Here is a 21,047-nt window from a genome sequence, read left to right as displayed (position 1 = left end):
TATATCAGCCACAAAGCTCAGGGTGTGACATAATATGGAAGTTGGAAGAGACCTTCCAGTCCTCCCCACAATCTCCCTCAGGGGTTTCCCTCCCGCTGTCTGGATGCCTCCAGTGGAGGGAAACTCACTACCTGTAAGAGCAGTCTGACTTTAGCCCTGGATGGCCCCCACTGTTCGGAGAGCTGCACTGTGCTGCGCTGAGCTGACATTTGCAGCAGTTGGCAGTCAATAAGCATTCGCTGAAAGGAGGCGAGTTTTAACCATGATGTACAAATCCCTTGGAAGCGCTCAGACATCTGTTTAGAAAGGATCCAGCCTCCCCTAGAGTGATGGAAATTCCTTCCTACAGCACGGAAGCGGAGCTGTTACAGCAGCAGGAAAAACAGCAACAAACTCACGGGATCTGGGTTTGACTTGCGAGGGAAAACTTGGGCCTGGAATCTGGGTTTCTAAGTGAAGGAGGTGGTGTTCTCAGCAAAGCTTTTGCCTGGTGGGAAGTACTTTGCCAGCTGAAACACACTTTTACAGTTGATCGCATACTGATAGGAAAATATCTCCTGGCAGACTCATGGCGTAGAAGGTGGGGTAACATCCTTAGAGCAGGCTGAGAGTCCTCTCCTTAGAAAAGGGCCTGAAGCCATGTTTGTTTACTCCTATTCCAGAAACTGGTCGCAGAAACGGTTACTCGCTCTACTACCAGCCGAAAGGTTGGTGGTTCGAATCCACCTAGAGGCTCCTCGGAAGACAGGCCTGGCAATCTGCTTTGAAAAGTTCACAGCTTTGAAAACCCTCTGTAGCACAGTTCTACTCTGAATACATGGGGTCGCCATGAGTCAGAATCAGCTTGATAGCAGGTAACAACAGCAGCAACAGTCATCCTTACCACCCCTCATCTGTCAACTTGTTGTACTACGGTGGCTTACACGTTGCTATGATGCTGGAAGCTATGCCACCTGTATTTCAAATACCAACAGGGTTCACTCATGGTGGATAGGTTTCGGTGGAGCTTCCGGACTAAGACAGACTAGGAAGAAAGCCCTGGCATTCTACTTCTGAAAATTAGCCAGTGAAAACCCTATGGATCACAACAGAATACTGTCCGATATGGTGCTGGAAGATAAGTCTCCAAAGTGGGAAGGCAACTAGGGGACTCAAACATGTTTGGGGATCGTGAGGATGGTGTGGGACCAGGCAGCGTTTTGTTCTGCTGTACTTGATGAATCGGAGCCAACTCAATACCAACTAACAACTAACTACAACAATCATCCTCAAAGGCAGACATTAAAAAATGGTTTGCTGTTGATTTTTTAAAAATGTTATTACTGTATTTTGCACAAATAAATGTGTGCCTTCTACGTTTGTTGGCCAACCATTCCCTTCCCCCACCCCCCCACCAGGTATTTTCCTAAGCGCTATGTTAATTTTTCTCGGGGTGACATATATATACATTGGCATAGCCTGGGGCTTAGGAAAATACCTCTTGGGGGATGAGAGCAGCTGGCAAACAAATGTAGAAGGTGTGTGTTATTTGCAAAAAATACGATGAAAAATAATTTATCTTTAATGAATGAAGCAAGAAAAGATCAAAGGACACAGAGCTAGAAGGTGTACCTGAGAGCTAGATTACTGGCTGTCTGCTCATGGGAGTGATCTTTTTGGACTCAGTTTCTTCATCTGTAAAATGGGGGTAACTGTACCCGGTATACCAAGATATTTGTGGTTACAAGCCCAGGCTCTGGAGCCAGGCTGCCAGGGTTTGAATTCTGGCTCCAGCACTATGTGGCCCTGGGCAGCTAAATGAACCCCCGAACCTCAGGCTTCCCAGCTATACAATGCTACCTTGCGAGGGCCACTGAGTTCAACCTCAAAGAGCACTTGCTCAGTCCCTGGCTTACCGGTAAGTGCTCAATGAGTGTTAGCCAATATTTTCACCCAATAATATTGGTCGTCATGAGGAGAAAACACATGAAAATTATAATCACCTCCACCGCCAGTGTGTCAGAGTAGAACTGTGCTCCACAGGGTTTTCAATGGCTGATTTTTCAGATGTAGGTGGCCAGGCCTTTCTTCCAGTGCACCTCCGGGTGATTTTGAGCCTCCAGCCTCTAAGTTAGCAGCCCAACACATTAACCGTTTGCACCACCCAGGGACTCCAAAAACTATAAAACCAAAACCAAACCTGTTGCCATGAAGTCGAATCCGACCCATAGTAACTCTGTAACACAGAGCAGAGCTGCCCCATTGGGTTTCCAAGGAGCCGCTGGTGGATTCAAATTGCCAACCTTTTGGTTAGCAGCCAAACGTTTAACCACTGCACCACCAGGGCTCAGGATTGCTGGTACGATCTCCCCTTCCGCTATAACCTAAAGCAGGTGAAGAGGAGAGCAAATCATGGACAATTCAAGCAAATAAGCCTCATTGAAGAGGGCCTTCAAGTGTTTCTGTGGAAATGGTGGGAATGGCTGCTTTTTAACACACTTTCTATGGCTTCTGGAAGGAGAAAAATCCAGATTGCGGAAAGAATGATCAAAGCCACACTCCGCCTCTGTCTCTGTCAATTTGCTTAAGATCTCGCTGATGTCTACGTTTCAAATGGAAGCAGAACAGGCGCCAACCCTCGGAGCTTCATGAAAGCTGCGGCGGGTACATTTCCAACAGCAACGATCGCTAGAAACACCTCTAGCACGGGGAGTATCTAGCAGCTGAACCAGTGTTTTTTGTCCCAGACACCAAGAGAGGAAATCCAAAACTGCGTTGCCTTTTAGTAGCAAAGCTGTGTTAGGAACTCTCGGAGGAGACACAAGAAATTAGATGTTGCTAAATGCACCATTTTGCTTCTCTCTTCTCTCCAGTATAGCTCTTACAGCTTTTTTTTTTTTTTTTTTTGCAAGCAACGGATATAAATCAGGTTCCGAGGTTTGAGTCTTGATTTACCTCTTAGCAGGCTGTGTAATCCTGGGCAAGTTGAAAAATCATTCTAAGCCCACCCTGGGGCGGGGAGGAGCGGACAGGGCCAACTGTGAGGCCCAAATCAAGAATAAGTGTGAAAGGCTTTGCAAATTTCACCCTGTTGTTGTGTGCTGTCCAGTCAATTCTGACGCACAGCGGCCCTACAGGACAGACTAGAACTGCCCCATAGGGTTGCCTAGGCTATAATCTTTCCAGGAGCAGATCACCAGGCCTTTTCTACAGTGGAGCAGCTGGTGAGTTTGAACCACCAACCTTTTGGTTAGCAGCGGAGTGCTTAGCCATTGAGCCACCCAAAAAAACCCAAAACCAAACCTGTTGCTGTCAAGTCGATTCCATCTCATAGTCGACCCTAGAGGACAGAGTAGAACTGCCCCATAGGATTTCCAAGGAGTGGCTGGAGGATTCATATCGATGACCTTTTGGTTAGCAGCCGAGCTCTTAGCCACTGAGCCATCAGGGCTCCTAATTTAACCCCAGGGGTTTTTAACCAGAGATGAACTTTTAAAACCCAGAACCCAAACCTACTGCTGTCCAGTCGAGTCTGAGTTATAACAACCCGATAGGACAGAGTAGAACTGCTCTATAGGGTTTTCAAGGAACACCTGATGGATTCGAACAGCCGACCTTTTGGTTAGCAGTTGAACTCTTAACCACTACACCACCAGGGTGTCCAGATGGGCTTTTAGAGGTCTTTAAAACCAAAACTGCTGCCGTTGAGTCGATTTCAACTCATAGCAACCCTACAGAGGTCTTTAAAGCCCCAGAATTTTATGCTGCGTAAATATAAACGCATAAGGAAAGGCCTGGAAGGAAACTTGCCCAACTGTCCGGGATTTTAAAAGAAAAGAGAAGAAAAAAAAAACCACCAAACCCACTGCCATCGAGTTGATTCTGACTCTTAGCGACCCCATATGTGACAGAGTAGAACTGCTCCATAGGGTTTTCTTGGCTGTAACCTTTATAGAAGCAGATCGCCAGGTCTTTCTTTCATGGTGCTGCTGGGTGAGTTCGAACCTCCAACCTTTAGATTAGCAGCCAATTAATTGCAAATGGCTTGTGCCACGAGGGACCTTGCCTAGAATATTAACCTCCTGCAAGGGGAATGGGGCCCTGGTGGCACAATGGTTATGCACTTAACATTCATATCCCCCAGCCACTCTGTGGGAGAAAGAGGTGGCAGTCTGCTCCTGTAAAGATTTACGCCTTGGAAACCCTACAGGTCCGTTCTACTCTGTCCTAAAGGGTCGCTATGAGTCAGAATCAACTTGAGGGCAATGGGCTTTACGGGCAAGGGAGGCAGGACTGGAGGCGTAAACAGGGTTTCTGTGTCCCTCCTCTGTCTACACCAGGATTGCCTGGATTTATCACTCTGAGGATGTACTTACATCTTATTTGTAGAAATAAAGTATCCTTTAAGAAAAAAAATGCCTGTAAAAGTGTTTGTGTCTATGCATGTGTCCATTTTTCTTGGGCAATGGTCCATGTTTTTGTCAGGGATCTAAAAGCGTCAGAAAACCCAGTGCCATTGAGTTAATTCTGACTCATAGCAACCCTGTAGAACAAAGTAGAACTAACTGCCCCACAGGGTTTCCAAGGCTGTAAATCTTTACAGAAGCGGACTGCCACGTCTTTCTCCCACAGAGTGGCTGGCGGGTTCAAATCGATGACCTTTCAGTTAGCAGCCAAGCACTTAACCACTGAGCACCAGGCCTCCTAAAGGGAGCAGAGCCCTCCAAAAGCTAAAGGAAGGCTGTGATTTCACAAATGAAAGCTGTTAGGACTTGTGTTGGGCATTCCCTGCTCCTCTCTCTCCACCTGCCCTGGTTGTATCAGCTGGCGCCTTGCCCCTGGCTTCTGGGGGCTTGGCTGGCCCACAGCTCCTGTCAGGCTGCCTCTCTACCCAGTTCTCTGTCTCCAGCTTCTAGTAACTGCTTCCTCCCCTCTCCCCTTCAGCCTGGGGTGTAACCACCGTCCTGGTACCAGCCCCAGGCACTGCACTATCCTTTGTGGCTTCCCTCTACCCTGCCCATACTTTGAAGTAGTCTATTAAACTTGCCTCAAATTACCCAATTTGAATGTGCCATCTGTTTCCTGCTGGGACCCTGAATGATAAAGTATTTTCAATCTGTCATTGCACCACTTCTGCCTATATACTCTCACATGCTCATCCACACTCACTCATGAATACATACTCACACTCATACTTTCTTTCACACACACACACCCACTTACATAACTTACACACTCTCAAACTCTCTCTCTCACACACACACACACACACACACACACAGAGTATGGTCAGCTCCCAGCACTGTGGGGAACGTAGCTGTCTGTTAGAATCCTGCTCCCGAAAACCAAGAGTTCATCTGGGATGCAGGAACCGCCTGTTCTGAGGAGCCCCTTGTTTACGCTGCAGGGCCTACCTCCTGCCTCTGGGGGTGCCTTCCACCTGTGCCCCACTGACTTGGCACTTGGACCGGTGTTCATTTTCAGAAATGCTGCTCTTTGTCTACCACAAATCCAGACGAATCTATCTACCGCACTTCCAACATACATGAAGATACGCTTCATACAAACGCTAAACTAAAGTGGCCCGTGGAGTCTTTAGCTATGAGGAATCAAATGAGTAAAAACAAAATCTTTTGTACCAAATTTCAGGCAGGGAGAGAGTGGACACCTTCAGGAGATCACACAAAGAAAGATTCATTTAGGACAGCACCAGGTACCAGGTACATACCTGTTATCATCGAGTCAATTCATAGTGACCCTATAGGACAGAGTAGAACTGCCACACAGGGTTTCCAAGGAGCGGCTGGTGGATTCGAACTGTTAACCTTTCGGTTAGCAGCCAAGCTCTTAAATACTGCCTCACCAGGGCTCCCACCAGGCACACGGGTAGGAATTGAAGGGAGACACATTTTGGCTCAGTAGGAGGTCACCTTCCTAACAATAGGAGCTAACCAATGACAAATGGAGCCATGCCTTATCTGGGCCATCATCACAGAGAGACTAATGTTGGGATTGAATGACCTCTAAGGCGACTCTAACATGCACCTGTGACCTTGGGCAAGTCACTTCTTCCTTTAGAGGTTATGCTTCCTCGTTTGCAAAATGACCACCTCAGTCTAGGAGTCTCTGAGGGGTCTTGAACAGCTACTGGTTCTCAAATTCTCTGAGTCTATAGGCAAGGAGCTGTAAAAAATAGGGGGGCACTTGGAAAGGAGCTGCAGAAGTAATTAGTGATGGAAATGCAAATCTCTAACTGCCTCTGGATGTCTGAGTTCACAGATTAAAACAAGGCTGAATCTTGGCTGGATGACTCTATTCCCTCCAGTGCAAAACTGTAAGAGTAGGAAGCTGAAAAATCTGGCCTCCGTTGCTGAGCGAGAGGCAAATGGATTGGTTTGGGAGAGACAAAAGGCCAGGCTATGGATTGTGCTTCCGGTATCTGCTAATCATTCAGCTTCCCTGGACCTCACCTGGTGGCACAGTGGTTAAGAGGTTGGCAGTTCAGATCCACCAGGCGCTCCTAGGAAACCCTATGGGGCAATTCTAGTCTGTCTTATAGGGTTGCTATGAGTCAGAATTGACTTGATGGCAATGGGGTTTGGACCTCAGAAATGGAGCCCTGGTGGCACAGTGGTTAAGAGCTCATCTGTTTAACCAGAGGGCTGGCAGTTTGAATCCAACAGCTGCTCCTTGGAAACCCTATCGGGCAGTTCTACTCCTTCCTATAGGGTTGCTGTGAGTTGGAATCGACTCAACTGCAATGGGTTGGGACCTCAGATACTCTGGCTTCTAAATAGGGAAAAGAGTACCAACCCCATGGGGATGGTTTTCTGAGGATTCACACGTGTGACTGTCCTTAATGGAGATCATCCAAGAAAATATGTGTGAATCCAGGCTCCCACGCTTACTCGCTGTGTGACCTTGGAAAACTTATTTAATTCTGTGAGCCTCTGTTTTCTCATCTGGGAAGTGGGCGAATAGTAGCACCTATCTCTAGGGTTGGTGAAGAACAAATGAGCCAAAGCACACACACGATGCTCTGCAACAGACGCACTCAACACTGAGTAGTGGTATCGCTTCTAATAAGTTGCTCTGTGAATTCTAAAGTGCAGCACAAATGACACCGAATCATAGAAACTTCACCGTGGCTGTGGCCAGACCTGACTTGTGACCCTTTTTCTTTTATTGGACGATTCAGAACGGTGGCCTGTAGCCTCCCTCACATGGGCTCTTAGCCTGGGGTGCTATTAGCTTTAAGGCAGTGTGAGGGCAATGGGTGGGCACCCAGGTGGAGGAATGTGAGGGAGGGTGGGCAGAGCCCTATGCTTTGTCGTTGTTGTTAACTGACATCAAGTCATCCCTGATGCAAGCACACAGAATGAAATGCTGCCCGGTCCTGTGCCATCCCCACGATGGGTGGCAGATTGGGCTGTTTGATTTCCAGAAGTAGATCGCCAGGCCTTTCTTCCTAGTCTGTCTTAGTCTGGAAGCTCTGCTAGAACCTGTTCACTATCATAGCAACATGCAAGGCCCCACTGACAGGTGGGTGGTAGAGGCACTGGTGGTGCATTGGCTGGGAATCCAACCTGGGTCTCCGGCACGGAAGGCAAAAGTTCTACGACTGAACCACCACCGCCCCCATCTGCTTGCCATGGATGTCAGTATTATTCCTTTGGCGCTTGGACACTGTTTTAAATCCCAAGGGTTAAACTGAGTAGCTTTTCCCCTTCATGTGCTGGCCTGAAGATCTTTGGTGAGGGAGTCAGTTAAGAGGGGCCCCCACCTTTCAATGGTCTCCCTTAGGTCCTCAGAAATTACATATGTGGGGTCCTTAGAGATAGGGGGCTTCTGTCCTCTCTCCCATGTACACTCCAAGCTTATTCAGGACTAGGACTACCTCATGACCTGCTGTGCCTAGGACAGAGTGAAGGGCACCACAGCACCCTACACAGGAGATTAAAAAAAAAAAAAAAAAAACTCCCAACCAGTTCTTCTTAAATGAAAGTGCTTGTTCTAAAACTGTCTGACACCAATAATTGGGGTCTTCATAATAGTTATACTCTTCATACGCTTTCCTGCCAAATGAGTTATTCGGAGCGTTGAAGAATTCCCAGTGGCCAGAGGGAAGTTATGAAGACGAAAACTTGCATTTTGGATCATGAGAATTTTATTAATATGCTACTATTTTAAGCCACCATACAAATATCCTTTGTATTGATTTCAGTATGATGTACCGACTGAATAAACATGCCAATTTCTGCCAGTGAGCCAAACAGTATTTTTAACCTACTTTAAAATATGTGTTGTTTCCTATGGTTTTTTAAAGTTTGGAGTTGACTATGAAAGCATTTTCAATTTTAAAAAATTCTTCTTCCCGGAGAATATACATATACATTTTAAACTATCAAATGTAAAGCTTAACGGGGTGGGTCATTATTTTTTAAATTTACAAATAAAGGTGAAAACAAGCAAAATGGTTTTTATGGTTTGAATTGTGTCCCTCAAAAATATGTGTCAACTTGGCTAGGCCATGATTCCCAGTATTGTGTGGTTATCCTCCATTTTGTGACCTGATGTGATTTTCCTATGTGTTATAAATCCTAAACTCTCTCTGCCTGTGGTCAGTGAGGCAAGATTAGATTATGTTACAGAGGATTAGGGTGGGATGTACCGCCCTTACTCAGGTCATAGCCCTGATCCGATGTAAAGGAAGCTTCCCTGGGGCATGGCCTGCATCACCTTTTACCTTATAAGAGACAAAAGGAGAGAAGTGAGGAGAGAGATAGGGGCCTCATACCACCAAGAATGAGGCAACGAGAGTGGAGCCTGTCCTTTGGACCTGGAGTCGCTTCGACGAGAAGCTCCTAGACCAGGGGAAGATTGATGATAAGGACCTTCCCCGAGAACTGACACAGAGAGAAAGCCTTTCCCAGGAGCTTACACCCTGAATTCAAACTTCTAACCTCCTAAACAGGGAAGATAAACTTCTGTTTATTAAAGCCATCCACTTGTGATACTTCTATTATAGCAGTTCTAAACAACTAAGGCAATGGTTATTTGTGCTATGTATACCATTATATTGTAAAATCCCACTACGATGAATGGGGCTATAAAACAAAAGAAATTTAAGTAACTATTCTTTGGACATATAACCGAAATATATTCTTACATGTATTTTTTTTTCCTGGTCACTGCCTATTTAGCCTGTTTAGTGTATAATATTGTGTACTTAACCATGGCCATGCCAGAAACGTCTGGGTCTTCAAAAATTACAGAAAAAACAAAACAGGGAGCTGAAGTTTTTCATGCATTGGCTTACGGGATCCTCAAGATAACATTTTATGGGAGTCCCTGGGTGAGGGAAACATTTAACATGCTCTGCTGCTAACCAAAAGGTTGGAGGTTCGAGTCCAGCCAGAGGTGCCCCCAAAGAAAGGCCTGGCGATCTACTTCTGAAAAATCAGCCACTGAGAATTCTGTGGACCACAGTTTCACTCTGACACAAACAGGGTCATCGCGAGTTGGCGGCAACTGGTTTTTATCGTCATTTCATAGATGGGCAAATTAGGATGGGAGAAGGTCAAGGGCTTATTCAAAGACTTTCAGCAGGGTTCTAAATACTTTCTTCCCTAGTTTGTCTTTTTTCCTTTCTTCCAGTTGAAAAAAGAAAAAGAAAAGATCCCTTTAGTCTCCTGCCACTTGGAATATAAATGAAGTGATATTTAAAGACTGGTTTGAGCTCTGGTGAGGAGCCCTGGTGGCACAGTGGTTAAAGAGCTCAGCTGCTAACCAAAAGGTCAGTGTTTGAACCCACCAGTCGCTCCATGGGAGTAAGGTGTGGCAATCTGTTTCTGTAAAGATTTACAGCCTTGGAAACCCCATGGAGGCAATTCTACTTTGTGCTATAGGGTCATTATGAGTCAGAACCGACTTGATGGCAGTGGGTTCAGTTTTGAGCATTGAAGAAAAACAAATGATCATTATTATTGAAGAACAAATGATCATCGTTATTGTTATTTGTGACTCAGAGGAAATTTCTTGGTTATGGATAGAAATACAAAATTACCATCTTGTAAAATGATACCAGCTACTGCCCTTACTTTGTGGAGCAAAAAACCTTAGAAAATTCAGGCATAGGAGCAAGAACGGGGTTATCTGGGAGTACCTTAGGCACGTTATAACTTCAGGGCCAGACGTAAGAATGGGATCACAGAATCCCAGAACCCCAACATTTCAAGAGACTGCCAACCTGGAGTGTGACTCCTTGGTGTGGTGCCTTCTGGTGAAGGGGAAGCCACAATGGCTCAGGGCATCACTGAGAGGCTGAATCCTTAGGACATCCTTCCTTTGAGCGTAAACCTGATGGGGGAACGGGGGCCTTTTCTTCCCAATATGCTTTGCTGGTTGAGGTAAAGTTCTTTAGATCGACCCCTTCCTCCTTATCCTGATGCCCCAGGAGACTAGGGGATTACCTGAAGTTGTAGCCTGGGGAGATGCTGCTCTTCTGAGAAACGCCATCAAGCCGGGTGAAGGTGTACTTGGGGATGCATTGGTCCCAGGCCTTGTCCAAGTCGCACACCCAGCCGATCTTAATGCCCAGGACTCCACCCTGGAGGAAGTAGCATATATGAGCTCTTCCTCAGCCCTCTGACCCACAGTCTCAGCTGGACAGGGGCGTGGGGTGGGGGGTGGGCATGACATTTGGTTTCTCTCCATTTTCTAGGTGGAAGGTGGAGGTGGGGAGAAAGAGAAGTGACTTGTCACACATTGTTAAGTGAAGAAGTCCTGTAGCTAGGGTGAGAACCCTTCGGCCTCTGCATCCTACTTCTGGGATCTTCAGTCCCTTAACTGTATGTAACACAGGAGAGAGAGACGCCACAGATCCAATTTCCCATCATCTGGCCCTTTTCAGAGATTAAAGTCTCTCCTTGCAGGCAGAGAGTGAACGTGGGAATGGAAACTGAGGCTTGGCGGGCAGGGCTGGGAGAAGCAAGACCACTCAGGGCAGGGGTAGATAGAAAGGATTCTGGTATGAAGCCAGTTGCAGGCCTGGGATGATTCCACGAGGCCACACCTCCCTCTTCCTGAGTATCCTATCTGCCTGCCAAAGGGCCAGAATTCCAGGAAAGGGCTGTGCTGATTCAGGGTCATGGAAGAGTAGCGGTGTCCTCACCGTGCTGGCCAGTTTAGCAAAGTCCTGCCCGGCAAACTTGACCACATCCCCCACTCGCAAGATAGGGCAGAAGGGGGCCTTGTCAGGGTGGAAGCGGCATGTCTTCATATCAGCGGCTGTCAGGTTGGGAAGGAGATTTCCCCTGGAGAGGAGAGAGGCAGGGCCCGGGGTTGACATGAAACCACAAAACAAAACAAAAGTTAAAAAACCCAGTTGCCAAGGAGTTAATTCCAACTCATGGCGACCCCATGTGTGCAGAACAGAACTGTGCTCCACAGGATTTTCATGGCTGTGACCTTTCGAAAGACCACCAAGCCTTTCTTTCAAGGCACCTCTGGATGGGGTCAAACCACCAGCCTTTGTGTTAGTAGCCTAGCACTTAACCATTTGCACTACCCAAACCAAAAAAACTAAACCCATTGCCATGGAGTCAATTCCGATTCATGACGACCCCGTGTGTTAAAGAATAGAACTGCTCCATAGGGTTTTCTTGGCTGTAATCTTTTTTTTTTCTTTAATCTTTAGGAAGCAGATTGTCAGGTCTTTCTTCTGTGCCACCACTGGGTTTGAACCACCAACCTTTAGGTTAGTAGTTGAGTGCAAACCATTTGTGCCACCCAGGGACCTCTGGCACTGCCCAGGGACTCCTAATGTGAAGACAGCCCAGGCACAAATGTTTCCTCAGCTTTCTGGAGCTTCAGGGCCCCTCCACGCCCAGGCAGGGGGATCTGAATCCTGGCCTCTTTCCCTGCATCCTTCTTGTAACCCATCATTCTCTACCTGATGTTAGGGTATCTGTGTCCATATCTAATCTCCTTCCAGCTCCCAGGCTGGGGGCTCCAGTGGGGCAGGAGTAGCTCCTGGTTACTCTTTGTACTTCTGTGCACACAGTGAATGCCCTCTGGGTAGTTGTTGAATGACTAAGTCACCAAAGAGGGGCTGAGTTGGCTAAGAGAAAAGGGATACCACACACAGGCTTGATGAGGGGGAAAAAAGATGTGGGATGAGCCTCTTGGTCCGCAGCCTCTGGAGGTGTCCTCATCCGAGAGCCAGGTGTAAGCTGTCTCCTCCCCTTTCCCCCCCTCCCCCAAGCCAAAGTCTCATTTGGGTTTTGAGCCCCAAGTCAGGAAAGCTGGCAGAGAAGTTGGCCCCAAGGCCCACCTGGTCCTGGGAGTCTAGGTGGGCTGGGAGAGGTAAGGGGAAGAAGAGGAAGTGGAGAGGACATGAGGAATGGGGCCAATCTTCTGAGGAACCAGGAGATGGGTGGTGGTACTGCATGTTGCTTTTATGGAGAGAGCTAGGACTCACTTCTCAAAGTTGAAGAGGGGGAAACGGATGCTGTTCTTGATGAAAATAGTGAAGTTCTCGGCTTCCATCATGACAGGCCTGTAGGTGAGAGCAGGTCTTAGCTCCTTCGGAAGAGGAGGAAACAGGGAGCTTTCATGGCAGGGACCACCTTTCCTGTGAAAGTCTCCCAAAGGGCACGTGGTCATGGTCTCCCCGCATACATGAGGGACCTCTGAGAACTGGACGGAAGGGCCTCCGTAAGTCTGAGGGTCAGAGGAAGGAGGGTGGTGGGTGAGAAGGGCTGGGGGGATAATGCCCTGGGGCCACTTCCCTGTTCAGGAATGGACATAAAGAGAGACCCACTGAGCCTGTGCAAACTCAGAGGTGCCGGGCTCCCCACGCCGGAAAAGGGGAGCGGGGCGGTGTCCTCTTCCCTCCTTACATTTTCACAGTGTCCACCTCGGTGGGGCACCAGCCCTGGATTTCACAGGTGCGGAGCGTGGAGCTGTAGTTCACGCAGCGGCCAGTGAGGATCCCTGTGAGGGTGGGGCCACGCCGTGAGGTGACCGCCAGCCCCTTTGCCACTCCCTCCTGCCGTTCTCATCAGCCCCCCTCCCCTGCTGGTGGAGGGAGGGGCGGGCAGGGCAGGGGAGCCGAGCTGTGGCACGTTCTCACTGCAGAGGGCGCTCTCTCACTCCGTTCCTCCCGAGCCTCAAGCCAAGCCAGATGTAGGCGGCAGCCCCCACCCTCTTAACACACTTCAAGTCCCAGCACCCCGTACCCCTCGTTCCCCAGTCACAGTGTGCTCTTCCTCGCCTCTGAGCCTTTGCTGTAGCTGTTCCTTTTGCCGGGACTGCCCTTCTTGAAGCCCCCGCCCCTGCCAAATCCCGCCCACTCTGAGGACCCATGCAAACCTTGGTGCTTCAGGAAGCCATTTCGGGCCACCCAGTTGGAACCAATTTCTCTCCCTCCCCCAGGGTCCCCCAGATCTTTGTGCCTTGGTGACAGCACTTCATGGCACACCTGTCCGTCACCTCTACCCTAGACTGGAAACTCTGGGGCGGGGCCAGGCCACCTCTGCCCCCTCCCGCTGGGCTTGGCACCCGGAGGGCATCCACACATGCCCAGCATTACTCGGGATAGGCGATTCCATCTCTATCTTCCAGCACGGGCTCCCCCAGAGGGACATGCTGTCCTTCAGCCTCCCCCCCACCCCCACCCCTTCCTTAACACTCTGAGGGTAGGGAGGTGGAGGAGGGCTGCACTCACCCCCACTCGCAAAGCGCTCAGGCTGGCACTGGCTGTCGGATACACAGCAGTACTTCTCCTCGCTCTGCGGGGAGACAGGTGTGCAGGTGGGTGAACAACGACCCTGCGCTGGCCCTGGAGGAGCCTCTGGGCTCCCCCTACCGCTTCACAAGCAGCAGGCTCTGGAGGGCAGAGTTCCAGGGTCCCCAGTCACAGCTTACATCCATGCCCCTCTCTGCCCCTACCCCACCTCCTATCCCCAATTTCTTCCTTGGCCTTCTTCTTCCAAGCTCTCTCCTACGCCTCACCTCTGGGCAGAATCCTTGCATCTGGTTTTCAGTAGCAATCATTTTGGTGATGATGACAAAGACAGAGGTGCCCTTGAGAGGAAAGTGAGGGAGAGAAAAAAGCACAACAGTCCCAATCAGTGAGGCAGGTACTGTTATTATTCCCATTCTATAGATGGAGAAACTGAGGCTCCTCGTAGGTGATATGGCTCAGGTCACAGGGCTGGGATCCAAACCACGTTCTTTTTAGCCCTCACAAGGCCTCTCTCTTTCCCTTTGTAGCTGTCCGTGATTACAGCGGAGTTGTGGCGGAGCCTAGAGAGCAGCCCGCTTTCCTGACACCCTACACCACGCTCCAGAGGGCAGGCCAGGCTTCCCCCACATCTCCCCACTGCTGGAGACGGGGTTCGGGGTTCCCTCCCTGGATCATTCTGGTTGGGAGTTCCATCTGCATTCCCTTTCTCAGTCCACTCTCCTATCCACCAGTGCCTGGGAATCCACACTGCCCCCAGGAAGGGTGTGGGGGGACCCTACCTGGGGTGGGGTCACATAATCGGACACATCCATGACTCTGTTGGCATAGCGTCCGAAGCCTTTCACCTTGGTGACCACGGAGGACTCGATGGCTGTGTCTCGTACTTGGTATGCCTTCTCGTGCAAGAAAACCCACCTGGGGCAGGACAGCAGGGAGGGAGAGAAAGGGAGAAGAGTCCCCAGGCCTCTCAGGCAGAGGCTGCCAACAGTCGGCCAAATCTGGTGTGCACTCAGGTGTGCCTGGCAGGGGAAGACCTTGCTAGCGGTGTTGAAACCTACAGCGATCTCTAGGGTTAGCATAGAACACCCCCTCCATTATTCAACACCCCCAAGCCTTTTCAGACTTTTTTTTACCCCCTAATCACCACCTGCATGAAATTTTAACACCACAGATAACTGTTTATGGGGACACAAATCGTTTGCACTTGACTAAAAACCTAAAAATGAATCCTGGTGGCATAATGGTTAACCCTGGGCTGCTAGTCAGAAGGTCGACAGTTTGAACCCTCTAGAGGCTGTGAGGGAGAAAGATGTGGCAATCTGCTTCCATAAAGGTTATGGCCTTGGAAACCCTATGGTGGCAGTTCTACTCTGTCCTATAGGATGACTGTGAGTTGGAATCGACTTGATGGCAAACAATAACTAACCTAAAATGGTGGTTTGAATCCACTTAGAGATGCCGTGGAAGAAAGGCCTGGCGATCTGCTTCTATAAAGATTACAGCCAAGAGAACCCTATGGATCAGCCCTACTCTGTAATACATGAGTTGGAATTGACTAGATGGCAATGTTTTTTTTTTTTTTTCTTTTTCTATATGTACATTTGTGCTTTATACATAAAAAAGACTAAGATCTATTTCAACCCCAATAACCAATTTTCACCTCTTTAGGTGCAATATGGAGTCCCTGAGTGGTGCAAATGGTTAATGTGCTCCACTGCTAACTGAAAGGCTGGAGGTTTGAGCCCACACAGTGGTACCTCGGAAGAAAGGCCTGGCGATCTGCTTCCAGAAAGTCAGCCACCGAAACCCCTGTGGAGCACAATTCTACCCTGGTACACATGGGGTCACCATTTGTTGGAACCCACTTGACAGTAACTGTTTTGTTTATTCGGGACGATACTGCTCCTGTTGAGAACGCTTAGCTCTGACAGTGGAGGCCACCTCTCAGCAGGCACCCGGGAGAGAGAAGGAGCAGAGGACCCTACATCTCCATCTCTGGCCCCCTATGTCCTAGGCTTGGTTCGTGGCTGATCCTAAGTACCTAGCACATTGTAGGTGTCCAGTGAACATGTATTGAATCAGCGAAGGTGCTTGGTTGGCAATCCTCACCCATTCAGGCATCCGCAGAGGCCAGAGGAGGAAGGGAGAGGCTTGGGCTGGTCTTCATCTGGCGGGCAAATAGAGTTGGGTTGGATGGGGGTGTGGTGGTGGAGGGGTAGGCCTTCGCCATCATCCTTATTTCTTGGACTGTGCTGCCACCCAGTGGATATTTCCCTGTACTGATGTCTTCCCACAGCCCCAAGCCGTTACGGGGTGCTATGGATGAGGCAAGGAACTCTGGTGGTGCAGTGGTCAAGCGCTCGGCCCCTGACTGAAAGGTCAGCAGTTTGAACCCACCAGGCGCTCCGCAGCAGAAAGTTGTGGCAGTCAGCTTCTGTAAAGATTACAGCCTTGGAAACCCTATGGAGCAGTTCTACTGTGTCCTAAATGGTCTCAATGAGTTGGAATCGACTCAATGGCAGTAGATTTGTTTTTTTCGGGGATGAGGCAGTAGCCTCTTCTTTTCTTCCATCTCAACCTCCTTCCCTGGACTTCCCCAATCTTCCCCAGGGCAGGAAGGGCCTACAGACACTCGCTGACAACTCTTTCCTCTGCATTTCTGTGGGGTGCCTGCCTTTTCATTTGAAACCATGGGTCACAGCCCTCAAAGCTCAAGCCACTCTCTGCGTCAGTATCACATGCAATAGCACTTCCAGCCTGGGGTGTAACTCCCCATCCGTGACTGCATTCTTCTTTGACAGCACACTCAGAAGTAGATATCTTTGTTGTTAGGTGGCCAGACTCATGGCGACCCCATGGACAATGGAGCAAAACGCTGCCCAGTCCTGTGCCATGCCCATGATGGGTTGCGGATCGGATTGTTGTGACCCACTGGGTTTTCACTGGCTGATTTTCAGAAGTAGATTGACAGGCCTTTCTCCTTAGCCTGGAAGCTCTGCTGAAACCTGGTCAGTATCATAACAACACGCAAGTGCCCACTGACAGCTGGGTGGTGGCTGTGCATGAGGTGATGGTCTCATGTGCCATCAAGTCCATTTCCAACTAGTAGTGACCCTACAGGACAGAGTAGGACTGCTCCGACGGGTTTCCAAGGCTGTAATCTCTACGGGAGCAGATCGTCAAGCCTTTCTCCTTTGAAGCTGCTGGTGGGATTGAACTGCCAACCTTTTGGTTAGCAGCCGAGAGCTTAACCCTTGTAACACCAGGGCTCCTCGCGTAAAGTGCATTGGCTGGGAATTGAACCTGGGTCTCGCTCATGGAAGGCAAGAATTCTACCACTGAACCATCAGTGATCCTGAAGAACTGTTACCATCCCATTTTACAGATCAGAAAATCTCATCAAATATGTTTGGAAAATGCTGCTTGCTCTCTCCCCTCTCCGAAAGAATATGCTGTGTGAATGGTAAATACATTTGTTAAATTTTGTTAACCCCACCATTTCCTACTCTCATTTAATCATGGAGCCCTGTTTTGGAGAAATATTTGGTGACAACTCATGGAACTGAGGAGTCTACTTTTGGAAATGCTGGGTTTGGGTCATTTTGTGCATCTAGCCAGCGTCATGGAAACCCTGGTGGCACAGTGGTTAAGAGCTATGGCTACTAACCAAAAGGTCGGCAGTTCAAATCCATCCACCAGGTGCTCCTTGGAAACTCTATGGGGCAGTTCTACTCTGTCCTATAGGGTCGCTATGAGTTGACTCAATGGCAACGGGTTTGGTTTTTTGCCCAAGGTCATAAAAGGTTGGAAAACGACAGCAGGTGAGGATGAGTGGGAGGGACCCGAGCCTGCTTTGCCTAGAGAAGAGAAAGCTGAGCAAATCCCAGGCTGGGAAGCCACCAAGGACAGCACTCCGGCTGATCTGAGGGTTTGTAAGGAGGCAGATGGGGACTTCAAGCCCAAGAGCTTTCTAACCACCACAGTCGTCCACACAATGGTCTCCTTTGGAAGGTGGTGAGTGCCACACCCCTGGAAAGACTCAGGAGAGGCCTGGTGCCTACCTTCCAGGTCTGCTGAGAGGAGACTCCTTCCGCGGGTAGAGGATGGATTGGCTGATCTCTGGGGTCCCCTACTGTTGGAAGCTGCAGAAGGGAGCAGCTCCTGGGACATGCTGGGGTCACACTCACTTGTGGGCTGGGTGCTGCTGGCATTCTGACTGCAAACAGTGCTGGTGTCTGCAAGTGGTTCCCTGTTCAGTTTTTAGTGACAGGGTTCAGGGCTATTCCCTTACTAAGTGTCTTGGTTATCTAGGGCGGCTATAACAGAAATACAAGTGGATGGCTTTAACAAAGAGAAATTAATTTTCTCATAATCCAGTAGGCTAGAAGTCCGAATTCAGAGCGCCGAATTCAGGGGAAGGTTTTCTCTCGCTGTTGGCTTTGCAGGAAGGTCCCGTGATGCATCAGTTTTCTCTTGGTCTGGGAGCGTCAGTCAGAATCGACTGGACGGCAGTGGGTGGGAGCATCTCAGTGCAGGAACCTCAGGCCTGAAGGACACACTCTGCTCCTGACACTTCTTTCTTGGTGATATGACGTTCCCCTGTCTGCTCACGTCCCTTTCCTTTTTATCTCTATTTTTGAAAAAAATTTATTTATTTTTTATTGAACTTAGGTGGTTTACAGAACAAACTAGTTTCTCATCAGTTAGTCCACACATTGTTATATGACATTGGTTAACAACCCCATGACACATCAACACTCTCCCTTCTCAACTCCTTTTTATCTCTTGAGAGATAAAAGGTGGTTGCAGGCCAGACCCCAGGGAAACTCCCTTTATATTGGATCAGGGATGTGACCTGGGTAAGGGTGTTACAACCCCACCCTGAAACTCTTTAACATAACATTACAATCACAAAATGGAGGACAACCACACAATACTGAGTATCATGGCCCAGCCACATTGATACACACATTTTTGGCGGGACATAATTCAATCCATGACACTGGGGCTTCCTCCGCTCCCTTGAATTCTGACTGCTTTCCTGAGTGGGAGAGAGAGGGTGGAGTCACAGTCAGTGCTGGCAAATGGCTCCTAACCTGTTACCTGCTTTATTGTTGCCGCCTGATAGCAGGCAGTGTCCTGATTAATGCACCATTAAGAGTTATTCACATACTAGTAAAAAGCTCTTACGGGCACCACGCCTCTATGGAAGCTTGTGGTGCTGTGTGCCTTACCTCCCTATCATTTTCTTTCTTTTCTTTTGGATGGGGGAGGAGGTTCATCAGGGTCTCAAATGGAAGTCCGTCTCACGGAGAAATCTCATCTGCCAAGCTATGTCCTAGCAGAAGACAAGGGAGCATCCCTGTGATGGAAAATGAGGATGTATCTAAACGAGCATAAGCCACAGTAGAAACACACCCTTCTGCAGACTCGGTGTGCCTAGCCACAGAATGGACACACCTCTGAGTGTTGATCTAATGTCATGGTTTCCTGAGGCCTCTCTGCCTGCTCCCTAAAATCTAGGACCCTTTGCAGATGAGAAGCAAAATTCAGAATATCATTATCACATAGCCAATGCACCACACTTGGTGCTTTTACGTGTATTAATTTATCGAATCCTTACCACAATCTGATGAGACAGCTTCTGTTATCCTCACGTTACCAATGAGGAAATGGGGACACAGAGGGGTATGCTAACTTGCCCAAGGTCACACAGCTGGTACAAGGACTCTTAACTAGGTATCCTGGCTCAGAGAGTCCTCGTTCTCACAGCCACCGCACTATAAGGCCTCCAGCTGTGTCCCCGGGTCAGGGCCAGGCCGTGGCTGGCCCCCTGGCCTGGGTCCTGGTTCCTGTCCTGCTGGCCTCCACTCCATCACTAGGGAGAGGATCTCCTGGCTTAGGGAAGTCTCAGGAGGAAGGGGCCGAGGCCTCGGAGGAGCAATTAACCAATCTCCTCCCTCCTCCTTCTCCTCCTTCAAGGCTCCTTCTCTCACCCAGCAGGGAGAAGAGGCCACATTGGAATTCTCCCTCCAAGTTAAATAATAAGTGGAAGAATTTCAGTGGTCCCATGGGGCCCAAGGACGTCATCCGGGCAGCTCAAAAGAAGGGGATGCTTCGTTTCCAGAACAGAGGAGCTGAGTCTGTCTCCAGAGGCCAGGGCTGAGGAGATGGAGCAGGACCGAGCCTCTGATTCTTGGCATTTACTCCGCAGCTCTGACTTATTTTTTCTCGCGTTCCTGGTTTATTATTTATAGAGCGGAAGGAGGGTGGCAGCTCCTTGGCAGGTGGGATGTGCAGGAAGGAGACCAGAGCAGGCATCCTAGCACCTTCTGTCCACCCCCAGGGAGTCAAGGGGGAGGCCAGAAGTGGGTGTGAGGAGAGTGTGCTTGTGTGGGGCGGGGAGGAGAGGGGCCTCATAAGAAAGTATGAGCTGGGCAGAGGGGAAGGGGGAGGTGTTCTGGGAACTAGGAAGTAATAATAATAGTTACCATCTATTACTGAGTCACCCATCTCAGGCGAGCCACTTGACGTATGTATGTTACCTTCCCTCCCCATAACATCATGACAGGAGGTATTCATAACCCTATATTCTAGATACAAGGACTGAGACTGAGAGATGTAAAGTGATGTATTCAAGGCCACACTCCTAGTGTCAGAGCCAGGTTTGGGGCTGCGGTGAGGGGAAAGAAGAGGCAGGGAGGAAAGTCACTGTAAGATGGGGCATTCCAGCAGGTCTTCCCACCATATTTGTCACCTGTTGTGCCAATGAGGTGCCTCAGGGTGCTACCTTGGGCTGAGAGGGTGAGATGGGGGTCAAGATGGTAGAATTCAGGCCCCTTTCTGTAAACCATCCTTAGTGTTGCAAATGATTTGTGCCAATACTAACTTAAAGGTTGGTGGTTTGAAACCACCCCGTGGCGCCGTGATCTGCTCCTGTAAAGATTAACCCATTGCCTTTAAGTTGATGCCAACTCCTGGTGACCCCATGTTTTACAGGGTAGAACTGCTCCATAGGGTTCTATTGGTTGTAATCTTTACGGAAGCACATTGCCAGGCCTTTCTTCTGTAGCGCCACTGGGGTAGGTTGTTCGAATCACCAACCCTTCGATTTGTAGCTGAGCATAAACTGTTTGCGACATCCAGGGCCTTCTCAGTAAAGATAACAGTCAATAAAACCCTATGGAGCAGTTCTATTTGGAACAGATGGTATTGCCACAAGTCGGAATCGACTCAATGGCATTGGGTTTGTTTGTTTTTTTCTGTTCTCTTTAAACCAGTGTAGCACCTCCTTTTAACTGCTTTATTATTGGGGTTC

The 21,047-nt window shown here is 49.0% G+C and overlaps 1 protein-coding gene across 1 annotated transcript in view; it reads right to left on the bottom strand.

Moving 5' to 3' along the window:
- Positions 1-21,047, bottom strand: part of P2RX3 (purinergic receptor P2X 3) — a 35,916-nt gene that overhangs the window by 11,365 nt on the left and 3,504 nt on the right. The window contains exons 2-8 of the mRNA XM_049890180.1: positions 14,509-14,644; positions 13,996-14,067; positions 13,709-13,772; positions 12,882-12,975; positions 12,461-12,538; positions 11,153-11,294; positions 10,452-10,588 (exon numbers count right to left, since the gene is read on the bottom strand). Coding sequence (XP_049746137.1) covers positions 10,452-10,588; positions 11,153-11,294; positions 12,461-12,538; positions 12,882-12,975; positions 13,709-13,772; positions 13,996-14,067; positions 14,509-14,644 — 723 coding nt within the window. The remainder of the gene's footprint in view (positions 1-10,451; positions 10,589-11,152; positions 11,295-12,460; positions 12,539-12,881; positions 12,976-13,708; positions 13,773-13,995; positions 14,068-14,508; positions 14,645-21,047) is intronic.

This window comes from Elephas maximus, chromosome 7, assembly GCF_024166365.1.
Source record: "Elephas maximus indicus isolate mEleMax1 chromosome 7, mEleMax1 primary haplotype, whole genome shotgun sequence".
Lineage (NCBI taxonomy): Eukaryota > Metazoa > Chordata > Mammalia > Proboscidea > Elephantidae > Elephas > Elephas maximus.
Note: the sequence above shows the minus strand (reverse complement) of the source record. Positions and strands in the feature narration are given on the sequence as shown.